The sequence below is a fragment of the Terrapene carolina genome, unplaced genomic scaffold, assembly GCF_002925995.2.
Source record: "Terrapene carolina triunguis isolate 2854851 unplaced genomic scaffold, T_m_triunguis-2.0 Scaffold66, whole genome shotgun sequence".
In the NCBI taxonomy this organism is placed as follows: domain Eukaryota; kingdom Metazoa; phylum Chordata; order Testudines; family Emydidae; genus Terrapene; species Terrapene triunguis.
Window position 1 is genome coordinate 16,772,510 of NW_020664417.1, and position 12,677 is coordinate 16,785,186.

Sequence of the window (12,677 nt, forward strand, 5' to 3'; positions counted from 1 at the left end):
CAGTGGGAGGGGCCGCGTGGCAGCGCCCCTGCTGTAGCCCTGGCCCCTCCCTTCTCTCTCTCTCCCGCCCGCTCCCTCCCTCCCCCCCCAGCTGGTCCCCCTGCACCCGTGCTCCGGCCGCGCCGCAGGGTTTTTTTTTGTTTTTGTTTTGCTTGGGGCGTCCAAAAAGCCAGAGCCGGCCCTGAGTGCAACGAAAGCCCTGGAGTGCAGCTGAGCACTTACACCTTAAAGCGTACTAAGCTAAAGCTCACAAAGTGTGCAGTAAAAGTGCTCATACAGGAAGTAACTGCAGTGTAGCCAGTGTGCTGTAAATTCACACGTTATCTTGCTGTGCACTAACTTCCCTGTATAGACAAGCCTCAAGGCAAGAGAACAGAGAGGGTGGATGGAGATGAGCTATTAAAGATGTTGAATGATATATATACAGTTGAATATCAGCATTATGATACACATATTTAAAAGGTGGAGAGAAAATAACAGAGAAGGAAGAAGGTAAATAAAAAAGACCAGAAGAACAAGAAGAAAACGTTATGAATCTCCATAGAGCAAGGGCTCTTGGCTCACCAGAAATGGAGAAACCGCAATAAGAAAAGTACATCAGCAGAAATGTGCAGTGAGGCTAGATAAGCATAGTTCTTGAAGGGAACCAGAGATGTCTGCATAGATTTGGAGGTGGTCCAGGAAGATGGAGTGGCACAGTGTCAATTACTATGATAAGATCAAGGAGACTGAAAAGACAGCAGCAACAGTAAAAATGAGGTGAAAGGAGGAAGACACTTGGGAGAACAGTTACAAATTATTACCAGAATGAATCCCAGAATGAAACAGATCACAGTAGCATTTTATATAAAGCAGATGGAGTAGAGGTAGATTGGGAGGGATTGTTGACATGGGTAAAGGAGGAAAAAGTTGTTAACAGTGATAGAATATGCTTGGAAGATAGGAATCAGGGGAGTAATGGTTGGTGTGAGATAACTATTGCACATTATGCACATCACAGGATAGCCCAGAATAATACTTCAAGAGCTCCAATCTTTAATAAGTAATGTAAGATGAAAAATAAAAAGATTTTACAAATTCTGGAAGGAAAAACTTTCCAGACCATAACTCTCTGTTGTGGAGATTAATAATTGTAAGACCAGAAAACAGAGAAAAAAATTGAAGATTTTCCATCCCTTTTAAATTACTAACATGGCATATGAATAAACACTCAGGGCCAGCCTCACAGGTGGGTACCCAGGTGATGAAAACTAGGGGTTGTCATTTGCATGAAAATTTTTTTTTTTAGTTATTTAGGTCCAATGGAGGTAGTAGGTGATCTGTTTTAGCAATGTGCGTGTGTTCACACACGCTCACACACATATATACTAATCTGAAGGACTACTTAATAGAAATTCGGAGTTATGGTGTCGGAGGTAAAGTCACTTCATGCAGCCATTTGAAAAGCTGAGGTTCTCAGCCTGTCACCTATTTAGATTATTGCTGCATGCAAGTAGTGAGTAAATTCATTAGCAAGAGACTACTCTTCAGCTAATGCAACAATTCTAGCAGCTTCAGGCAAGAGAGGCTCTCTTGCATAGTACTTAAATTTCCACTCATTTGCAGATTAAAGAGATGTCTATTTCAAACACCAAAGTCAGATAGCAGCAGCAAAAGAAGAAAATAATTTTCTGATTAGCTCTCAAGGTGGAAAAAAAGACTAACCTGAACACCACTAATTCCAGTGGCTGTTAAAGATCCTGGCAAGAAAAAACCTACTAGCCTATGCAGAGTATTATTATGTTGTGAATGCAAAGTGTGCACTTGATAACATTCATCACATGAACCCACAAAGCTCTGACTCAAACCTGTCAAAAAACAGTGAGAAAATAACCATAAGCAGCAGTAATGATGATGGTGAAAAATGCTGCCAAGCACTGAGAGTCACCTGTTGTGAATAACTTTCATTAAAAAAAATAAACCAACTTGTCTGTCTGTTTATATTGCTGTTGTCGTCTCATCATAAGTGAGACAGAAAAATATATTAGCTAGTTATAAAATAGACAGGTATTATACAAAAATAACTGTATACTGCCGGGAAGCTCAGATTGAACATATTAGTCAACCTGTGTAGGATTATTAGTGTACTTTCTATTCAGTATCATGACCTTTATAGAAGAAATAAATGGTGGTGTCATGTAGTATGAGGTTTATTGGCATGAATTTGGGATGTCTCCAGTACTCCTGAATAGCAAAGGCCCTTTGAGTTACGCTAATCAACCCAAACATGTAACAATTTACATTTATTCTATTATGGTAGCACTCACAATGTGCTAAGCATGGTCCACATTTGCAGGAAGACACAATCCCAGTCCTGAAGAGCTCACGGACTAAAAGATAAGCAACAGACCAAGACATTAAATATATTATCACATAAAAAAACCCTACTGACTACCTTTCTGACTAGCCATAGTTAGGTGAGCAATTTCATTTTGGCATCATGGTAGAATTGAGTCTTGAGACATTTGAAGCAGGACATGGTAGTGGCCACATCAGGGAGTACGTTCCATGTGTAAGGGATGGCATGAAAGAAAACATGTGGAGGGTTGTAGGAGAGGCAAGAAGTGGTGTTGTGAGGGAGCTCAGCTCCCTGCTCTCTAAACTAAGAGACTATTAAGGGTATGCTCATTCTTTCAGACCCCATTCTCATGGCCTTCCAAGCCTATAAAGGTTACTCCTTAATCCCTGTGCTGAATTCTTCTCAAGTGCCTGGCAACATGGGCCTTAGGAAGTTTCAACCCACTCCCTACGGGGTTTCTAGGTCTGTTCCGTAGGTGTCTCTTTGTCAGACTTGTGCTGAGAAGCCTCTGTAAGGTAATTCCCAGCCTCTTTGGTTGCCACCACTTCTGCCTGAGCTTTGGCCTTTTTTTCCAGGCTGTTGCTAGTCAATTAATTAGCCACAGAGGCGGAATAATTGCTCTGTCATTAGCGTTTTTTGTGGCTGTTGAAGCATAGGGTTCATATACACCATCACAGACATGTGTAGGCTGGTAGAGCATAGGGCAATGTGACAAGAGATGTGAGAAGATAAGTAGAGATAGGCAGATACGTGAAGGCCCTTGAAGATGACGACAAGAAGCTTGAACTTTAATGTGGTGAAAAAGTGATAAAACTTTTATATCATACCACATCATATTGTGTTCCAACTATCTCCTTTTTCAGAAAAAAAGATGTTTTTAAAGCGAGAGAGTTGTAAAAACATGGTTTTGGTACTATTTACTATATCCTTTAATGGAAAGGCAGAACATTTTAGTACTGAAAACTGTATAGGCTTAGAGAGGAAAACAACAAAAAATAACTTTGTTTAGATTGCAAGCTTCTTGGGGACTGACTCTTATGATTATCTGTTTACCACATTGCTCTGCAATTTATCACATGAATATCACCACTGCACATGTAGTATAAATATACATATTAATAATCGTGTATATATATATATATATATATATCGCTTAGAAGCTGCTTTTGTTCAGCGGTAATCAAATGAAATAGAAGTCTTCTACATTAGGTCATACTCTCAGTGCGTGGACAAATAATATAAAGCAACAAAATGAATTAGTTCTGTGTCCAGAAAGAATAATAAACTCTCCAAATCCTACCATCTTCCCTACAGAGCTGACACCTACCATCATCTCACCCTGATACTCACCCTGCCCCCTAGAAAAAAAGCCAGAGAACACTTCAGCCTTGCAGATCGCCTTGAAGGTCAACAGAATAAAATTGACTAATCAAGGCAGAAAGCAAATTCCACTATTCGATGACTCTTCATTGAAATCCCCTTGCCTTCAGCCCCTGGCAGTGAAACCATGAGAGTTATACCACCTGCCTCTGCCAATCCCAAATGCAGTAAGAGGCAATTTTGGAGTAACCGGGACCCAACCCATTTTATGCCCTATATGTTAAAAATAACACCTTAAATTACTCCGGGACACAAAATAGAAGCAGATCACAGAATAAAGGTGTTATATGCTTCCTGCAAGAAATATTTATTAGCCCAGAGGCTGCTGTAGTCAGCAGCAGAAATTTATAAGGAATAGACACATCATAATAACAATACACACTTACACTTTTCATCTACAGATCTCAAAGCCCTTTACAAAGGTGGATAAACATGGCCACCCACATTTTACAGATTAAAAAAGAGAGACACAGAGATGGTAAGTGACCTGATCAATCTTGAGATGACAAAAAGTAGGGATTATCATGATAAGGTCTGCATCACAAAGAAAAAGAAAAAGCCACACATAAATGACAGATCCTAAACTAAGCCCTGATCCTTGTGACCCAAATCACACTAGACGAGTCAGATGAAATAGAAACATATTTTAGGATTATATAGACACAAGAAAGAAGAGAAACAAATTATTGAGGATGGTTCAAGTGTCTGAAAGTAATGTTTTGAAATTGAGCAAAGAAAAATGTAGGGTGACTATCACTAAAAAAAAAACACAATCTCCTAATGGTGAGATCTTTAGATTGTGGAATAATTTCCCAAGGATGTGGTGGAAGCCCCATTGCTGAAGTTATTTAAAAGTAGATACATTAGACAAAGCACGTGAGAACATAACCCTGCCTTGGCAGGACTAGATGACCTAATGGGTCTTTTCAGTGTTTGAGTTCAACAATTAAAGTAATAAAACAGTATTCTATTTACATACAGGGGCTAATCCAATGTCCATTGAAGTCAATGAAAATCTTTCCATTAACGTAATTGGACATTACAATAGGACCCATTGATAGGGTCCATAGCTGCAATTCACTCATTAGTTTTGTACATCTTGTTAAGTATTCAGAAATGAATAAAAAGTTAAGTGAATAACTGGAGCTAATTGACTCAAACTTCTGACGGGTATCTGTGCATGAATACCATAGGTTACCTCTACTTATGTTACTATAAATATTATGTTGTTAAATATGCAATACATGATAATTTACTCCATTGTTACTGTTTCACCTTTCTACTATGACCTGGATCCTGCAACTTGTGCCATGCGGATGGACCCCTATTGACTTCAGAGGTGCCCCATGTAGTCACAGGGGTCCACCTACTTGGAATAAGCTGCAGGATTGAGGGCTAGACGTAAAGAAGCTGCATACTAACACTTTTAAAGTTTCAGCATTACAATTTGCCGTGGTCTATCACCTGTAACTCTTATTAAAATCAGTTTGAATGCTACATTATTAATTTTATACTTACAATCAGGAGGCATTTTTTCAGTAAACAATTTGTAATATTCTTTAAGAAGTTCAAAATTTTCCTGGTTAACACTTTCTTGCAAAGTGGTATCTCCAAACCTAAAACGGCAAAGGACAATGTTGGAAATAAAAATAAAACAAATTCTATAAACAACACACACCCCACTTCACCCCCTTCTCTAAAACCAAGAAACAAAATACATACCTAACTCAGCTTCAGCTATGGCTTCCTTATGTAAATAGAGAATTGTTTTTTCTCCTAATATTTGTTTTAATAGATTTATACAACAGAAAATAACTAACCTCAAATATACATTATACCATTAACAAATAGTAGTTTAAACCACTCCTGAACATCCTTCCAAAAAACAGAAGCTAACAGACAAAAATCCCTGCTTACTTTCATCTCATGACTATTCATTAAGTCCCAAATCCTGCTTCCCTGTAGACAGCCAGAGTAAATGGGCTTTGTGCCAGGATTTGCTGTGGAAGTCTGAATGCCAGCCTGCTTTTGTACAGACATCACCAACTTTTACATCTCATTCACTTTTGATGCTAATAATGCCTTTGCTTCAGCAGAAGTCAGCAGCTGAAACTGAACTCAGGCAAGATGGAGGTGATGTCAGCAGGAAAACATTTTGAACACCTAGCCACTACCATAGCAGCACCCTCTACTGAGATTGTCTGCTGCAAATAATCAAGGTTCATATCCTTGGATCCTTCTGGACTCCTCTCCTTGCTCCTGAACAGTTAGATTCAGCTTTCAGGGATTCCTTCTTGCACCAGCAACTAGCCAGTAAGCTATGTCCTTTGCTGTTAGATAGTGGCCTAACCACTGTGACCCACACCTTTGTGACCTCCAGGCTGGATTACTGTGGCTGCATTTAGGTGAAGCTAAAGCGCGCACACTTTAAAAAGGCTTCAGTTGTTCTACTATGCTGCAGCTCATTTTTTCAGCAACAGAGGTTGCTGGGAATGTATCACCCAAATGCTCACTAGTCTGACTCCTCACAGGACACCCAGTCAAATTCAGGATGTCTGTTCTCATCTCTAAGGCTCTTCATGGCATTGGCCCATGCTACCTAAGAGAATTCTCTCTAAGACTATGATTTTCCATGACAATTAGGTTTCACAGAAGCTACTGTCCACACTCTAGGGCAGGGGTAGGCAACCTATGGCACGCGTGCCGAAGGCGGCACGCAAGCTGATTTTCAGTGGCACTCACACTGCCTGGGTCCTGGCCCACCGCTCCAGGGGCTCTGCATTTTAATTTAATTTTAAATGAAATTTCTTAAACATTTTTAAAAACCTTATTTACTTTACATACAACAATAGTTTAGTTATATATTATAGTCTTATAGAAAGAGATCTTCTAAAAATGTTAAAATGTATTACTGGCACGCGAAACCTTAAATTAGAGTGAATAAATGAAGACTCGGCACACCACTTCTGAAAGGTTGCCGACCCCTGCTCTAGGGTGAAATGCTGAGAGTGAAGACAGTGTTCTTGGCAGCAGGCTCAAAACTATGGAACACTCTTTTGGAGAGCTGAGACTAGCTTCAGAGATCACTGCCTCCAGAGTGACATGTAACCTCACTTCTTCAAGTCCAGCTTTCCCATAAACACCAAAGCAAAAAGGAAAAGACAACGGAAGAACAAGGGAGGGGCAATGAGAGCAGGAAGAACATGGAGAGGGGAGAGAGAGAGACAGGGAGATGAAGAAGTGGAAGAAAAGGAAGACAAAATTCCAGTTATCCACCAGGAAGAAGAGAGGAAATCAGAAGGTCTTTATTGTGTTGTGATAGTCTGCAGAAGGTGCTCAAGTATTATGGTGATAAGTGTGGTACAAAGATCCTGTTACGAGAGACCTGGACTTGACATAACCCACAGATATCTTGTGCTTCGCCACCATAAGCTGGAAGCGAGGACACCACGTAGTGAGAAAGAATTTGGCCTTGCTTAGGCAGACAAAAACATCTGCGCATCCGCAGTGTTACTAACAAGGATAGCTGACCTTAGTCTGGGTGCCTGTGTCTGTATGTTTCTTGCTAGAGTTGCTTTACCGATAAGTAGAAATTATGAGTTCTTTGCTGTTGCTAGGGAAACAATCAGCCAATTATAACTTATTTGGAGTTATGCTTTGTTTTGAATTATTTATAAAAAAGATTAGCTAGAAAGTGTATTTTGGAGAAGTTTGGATTTTCTATGAGCAAGAAGACACTGACAATCTCCACAGCAGCTAGGAGAAAGGCTAGCCACTGGAAACCTGCTGCTGTCACTTGACACCACCTCAGACTTCAGGTAACTATATTTTGGGTAACTAGAGTATTGCTAATTTTGAAGTGTTCTTTGTATTCAATAAAAACATAGATTTTTGGGTGAAAGCACTCTTGTGTAAAACAATCATTTCTCAGACGGAGGTGCTGTGTCCCCTCACTGATTTATCTCCTGACAGTGCCTGGAAAACAGAGACTAGTTACCATAGCTTTGAGTTCAGATAACCCCAGATAACCATCCAGGTAAGTAAATAACATCACATGGTTGTTCCACAACCACTATTGCATCCACTGGCTGCAGTAGCTTCAGCCACTACTGTGCCCTATTTAATCTATTTATCATATAAATATTTCTGAAGTGTACATCACCACAGTATCTAGGTGCTGTGAAGGAGAGGGGGGGTAATCTTAGATAGGCAGTTTGGCTAGCCTAGCTACATTGTCATGGATAAATTACCATGCCATCACCCTTCCTCTGCCCCTTTGCACTGTCCACATCTGTTCCAGCTGAACTGTACTATGGAAGGTGCGTGTGTGAATGCAGATGCACATGCAGAATTTGGGTCTAAATTCTTTAGCTGTTGTGTGATACAGAGTGGGGAAAAGATGATCTATGTACATCACTCCTAAATGTAATGCTGTATTTTTACATTCTGTCATGATTTCTGTATGTTATATGCATGATTTCTTATAATGCAACCAAAGTAGATATTAACTATATCTGCTCTTCTGTTGAAGCTTGCCTATGATTTTCCCAGTGTCTCAGTGTTACTCTTAATCAAATATATTCCCAGCTATGGCTCATTGAAACTGGAGATATTCAGTTCTATTGAAATAACATTTACTAGTAGAACATTAATAATCAAAAGATGATTTCTATTGTTATTAATGTTTCCTATTATGATGATTATTTCTCTCCCCTCCCCAATACTTATAGATAAACTTTTACTGAAAAACACATTCAGTGTTTCCAATCTTAATTTCATTTCTCTAGTACAAACGTGAATCTCTAAAATTCAAGGGAGTCCAGTGAAGTCAGATAATATTGTGAACTCAAAGTTTTATGTTTATACCTGAAATGGCAAAACAGTTATTTCTCCATAGATTAATCCAATTTGATTTGCTTGACAGACATGTTTTCTTAATTTTTCAGTTTTATGGTATGATTTTCTTTTGTATGTGCATACAGAAAAGAGCAGTTCATTGGTCACTGTGGACAACAGCACCATCCTCCCTGTCACTCACGCCCATAATCTGGGTATCATCTTCAACTCAGCCCTCTCTCTAAATCCTCACATCCAGGCTGTATCTAAATCTTGCTGATTCTTTCTGTTTAACATCTCTAAAATCCGGCCTTTCATATCCATCCACATAGCTAAAACTCTCTTCCACGCTCTCATATCACATCTCGATTACTGCAATAACCTTGTCTCTGGCCTTGTCAAATACAATCTTGCCCTGCTCATATCCATTCCGAATGCTGCTGCACATGTAATTTTCTGAGCCTGTCACTTTGACCATGTCACCTCTTTCTTTGCCTCCCTCCACTGGCTTCCCTTTCTCTACTGCATCAAACATAAGCTACTTGTCTTCACTTTTAAGGCTGTTCACAGCCTATTCCCACACTACCTATCATCTCTCATTCACTACTGGGATATCAACTCCTGCCTCTGATTGGCCCATGCCAGCCTCCATCACCAACTCGTTAAACTTCTCAAACAAGTCCCTTCATGCCTTCTCCCACGTTGTCCCTCACACTTGGGAGGCTGCTCCCCATAAACACCCACAATGCTACCTCATTATTCTCCTTCTAATCCTTAAAACTCTCCTTTGCCTTGATGCCTACACAAAACTTGACAAAGATTAGGCCACTGGTATCTCATTGTTTCCTTGTACTCCCCTATCTATCCACCCATCTGTCGTCTCTTGTCTTATCGTCAGCCCCTCCTGCTGCTGAGGTTACACTTTATTTTTAGCATGCCAGCTCAGTCAAAGCTAGCGCGGGTATGTCTCCTTGAGCTGGAAAATAGACCTCCAGCTCCCAGTGCAGACATAATCTTAGATTGTAAACTCTTTGGGGCATGGCCCATCTTTTGTTTTGTGTTTGTACAGCACATTGGAATCCTCGTCCATGACTAGAGCACTACGCACAATGATAATACAAATAATAAATAAAAATATGTTTTGTCTAATTGCACAGTGCACCTAGTAATACTAGCAGCATATAACTCTGGAGGCTCTTCCTTGTAGTCACGTATATTATTTAACAGTACCTATAGCTGTCCTTCACCTAGGAAGCAGGTGAATAGTTTGGTGAATCTTTGACAAGAACTGTACTATAGGCTGACTAGCTTGATATACAGAACTGTCTTGAGGCTGTAGCTAGGCTAGGCTGTGCAGGCATATTTATACATTAAAAGTTTAAGAAAATATACCACCACCATTCCTGCCATTATAAGACTATTAATAACATAACCCATTATTACTTTATTATCTATTACCTCTATTCATGAGCCCCATACTATCAATATAAAAAATGTGAGGAAAGTTTGCATCTCCCAATGCCTGTTACCTGCCCAACATTTCAGCTTCACATGCTATGATAACAAATTAAGTGGTTTTAGGATTTTCGAAGAGATGTTTCAAAGGGCCAATATCTGCTCTTTGAGAATACATTGCTTCTGTCAGTGTGAATTAAAGATAAGTGTGTGTATTAAAGAACAAATCAGGCTTTAACTGTAGAAAATAGATTGATATACTTATCACATATCTTTTCCTGACTTTTTGCACTGTTTGTTTTAGTTCATACCATCCGATTATCTCCCTTAATGTGATTTATTTTTCTAATATGTACCAAAACAATCCGAATTGGCCCAAGGGCAAGTAATAAGCAAGATTTCTATGTAATTCTGTGAGAGACCATCTGGACTAGCACAACATCCAGAAGCAGAAACTGAAACATGTATCTTTCTAAAGGTGCTGCCTTACCTCTCTGCAAGTGTTTGCTGTTCATTGATTCCAACATTAAAGAGGACTGGGTACACATGCAGCTGCTTTCCTTCTTTGATCTCTTGTGGCAGCAACTCAAACATCTTTGCTGGAAGCTTGACCTCTATTACATAATGTTCACTAGGAAAATAAAAGGAAGTATAAGAGATGAGAATATCTAGCTGTTCAATCTAAACTAGCACCCTCCTAGGTCCCACAGCAAAGAATGTTTACACTTAGAAATCAAAGTTTTCCCCTCCTGTTAATTGTGTTAAACCTTCATTTAAAGTCTTTTTTATTTATTTTTGTTTTGAAACCATAGCAAATCTATAAGGAAATAGGATCAGTAATATAATTATACACTAGGTCTTGATAATGACTTCTTCACTGAAGTGGAAAAAAAGGATTAAAAAAGTGAGGGCAGTAGAAAAATTAAGGAAAGCCTTTTGTCTCATTATCACTTGGTATAGAAATATTAATGAAGGTACTTCAAATCTTAAAATGTTGTATGCTGAGCTACACCACCATTTTCATTTGGTTTACCCTTGAATTGACCTGAAGTACACTCTAATACTATTTGCATAATTTCTTGTACCCAGTGAAAACCCTGGGTGAAATCCTGGCCCCACTGCAGTCAATGGCAAAATCTGCATTGAGTTCAGTGGGCCAGGACTTCACTCCTTGGATAGAAAGCATCCTCTGAAGCAAAAGTGGCACTATGAAAATACAGTTTAAAAGTACAGGATGGTTCATTACACAAATATGAATTCTGGTGTTTTAGAAGTGACATGATGTGACAGTTTGGGTGTTATATCTGTGTCCCCCGTCTGATTTTGTGAAAACCATGTTTCAGCTTCTATTTTGAGTATAACCTTGATTGTGTCTTTCCTTGTATACTGTAACCATCATGTTGGATTGCATCATCATCTTGTTGAAGTGGGGCTTGTGCCTAGGGTCTGAACCTGAATGAGAAAAACAACAAAGGTGCCTCTCCCCTCTGAGAACAATGAGTTTGATAAACAGAGGGACTAAGTTAAAGGAAGCTGGTTCTTCCAGTTTCTCTCCAGAGGGCTGGGACTTTAATTACTCAATGAAGGCTGTCAAGCCAGCCAGAGGGGACTGAAACCAAACACTGCCAGGAAGCAGAGAGCATGTCAAGAGGAAGAAGGCAAGGAGGGACTTACCCACCTCACACAGGGACAGAGCCTAAGGACTCTCAGAAGGGGTTAGCGTAGACTCAGTGGGGAGAGCATACACGGGTTTGTTGTTTTTTCATAGCTCTTATATCCTTGAACTGTTTAACAGTAATGTGTGGGTGTGTTTAAGAAGTTCCTTTGTAAAGCCTCTGTGTTCCTTACATGTCATGCGGTCCCAGAAGAGTTAAACTATAATCTGGTATGCCCACATGGGTGGAGCTCTGGAGAGAGCACGCATAAGCTACGAGGGAAACTTGGAAGGGGTCTTGGAAGTCTGGGCAGCTGGACCATGGTGCCCCACCATCCAATGGGCTGTCAGACAGGGAATCTACACTCTGGGAGTGTGTCTGAGAGGCCAGAGCTAGAGACACTGTCCAGATCTGGTGTGCTTAGAAGCATACAGGATCCGAAGGTCGGGTCCAGTAAAGCAGACTAGTGACTACACACAGGAGGGACTCAGCCAGGGGTGTGACACATGCCCTAGCTCAGTTAGCACTAGTGCAAATCTGGTATTGTTAAGCAGTAAATGCTCTATAAAGTAGGCACTCTCATGAGCAGTATCATTAGCTGTGGACTAGTTATGCAAGTCTCAAAGCAAAAAAGTCTCTATGCCCCAGATAAGACTAATTTATGTTTTCTGTATTTAATTCCCTAGTTTAAAGCAGTACAGAGTTTATGAGGTTTCTGCTTGTACAGAAAACTCTTTTCAGATGACCTCTGCATAGTGCCACTCATCCCAGGCCTGCGGGTTGGAATTCCTAATTGCTGAATCTTGACTGTCAAATGCTATTGTAGTACTAATATGGTATGATGGTATGCTTGCATGAGATTGAAAAGAAATGTAGATTTGGTCTAATTTTAAAAATATGTGCTGCTAAACATCAAGTCCAGAGGACTATCATAATCACTGCATTTCACACCCAAGAATCACTATGTCTTTAGGCTATAAAAAAATCATTGTAAGATATCGCCTTTAGATATG

The 12,677-nt window shown here is 39.9% G+C and overlaps 1 protein-coding gene across 1 annotated transcript in view; it reads right to left on the reverse strand.

The window, feature by feature from the left end:
* Window positions 1–12,677, reverse strand: part of INPP4B (inositol polyphosphate-4-phosphatase type II B) — a 312,722-nt gene that overhangs the window by 56,845 nt on the left and 243,200 nt on the right. Inside the window, exons 20-21 of the mRNA XM_029910663.1 lie at window positions 10,500–10,640; window positions 5,237–5,334 (exon numbers count right to left, since the gene is read on the reverse strand). Of these exons, the coding sequence (XP_029766523.1) occupies window positions 5,237–5,334; window positions 10,500–10,640 (239 nt within the window). The remainder of the gene's footprint in view (window positions 1–5,236; window positions 5,335–10,499; window positions 10,641–12,677) is intronic.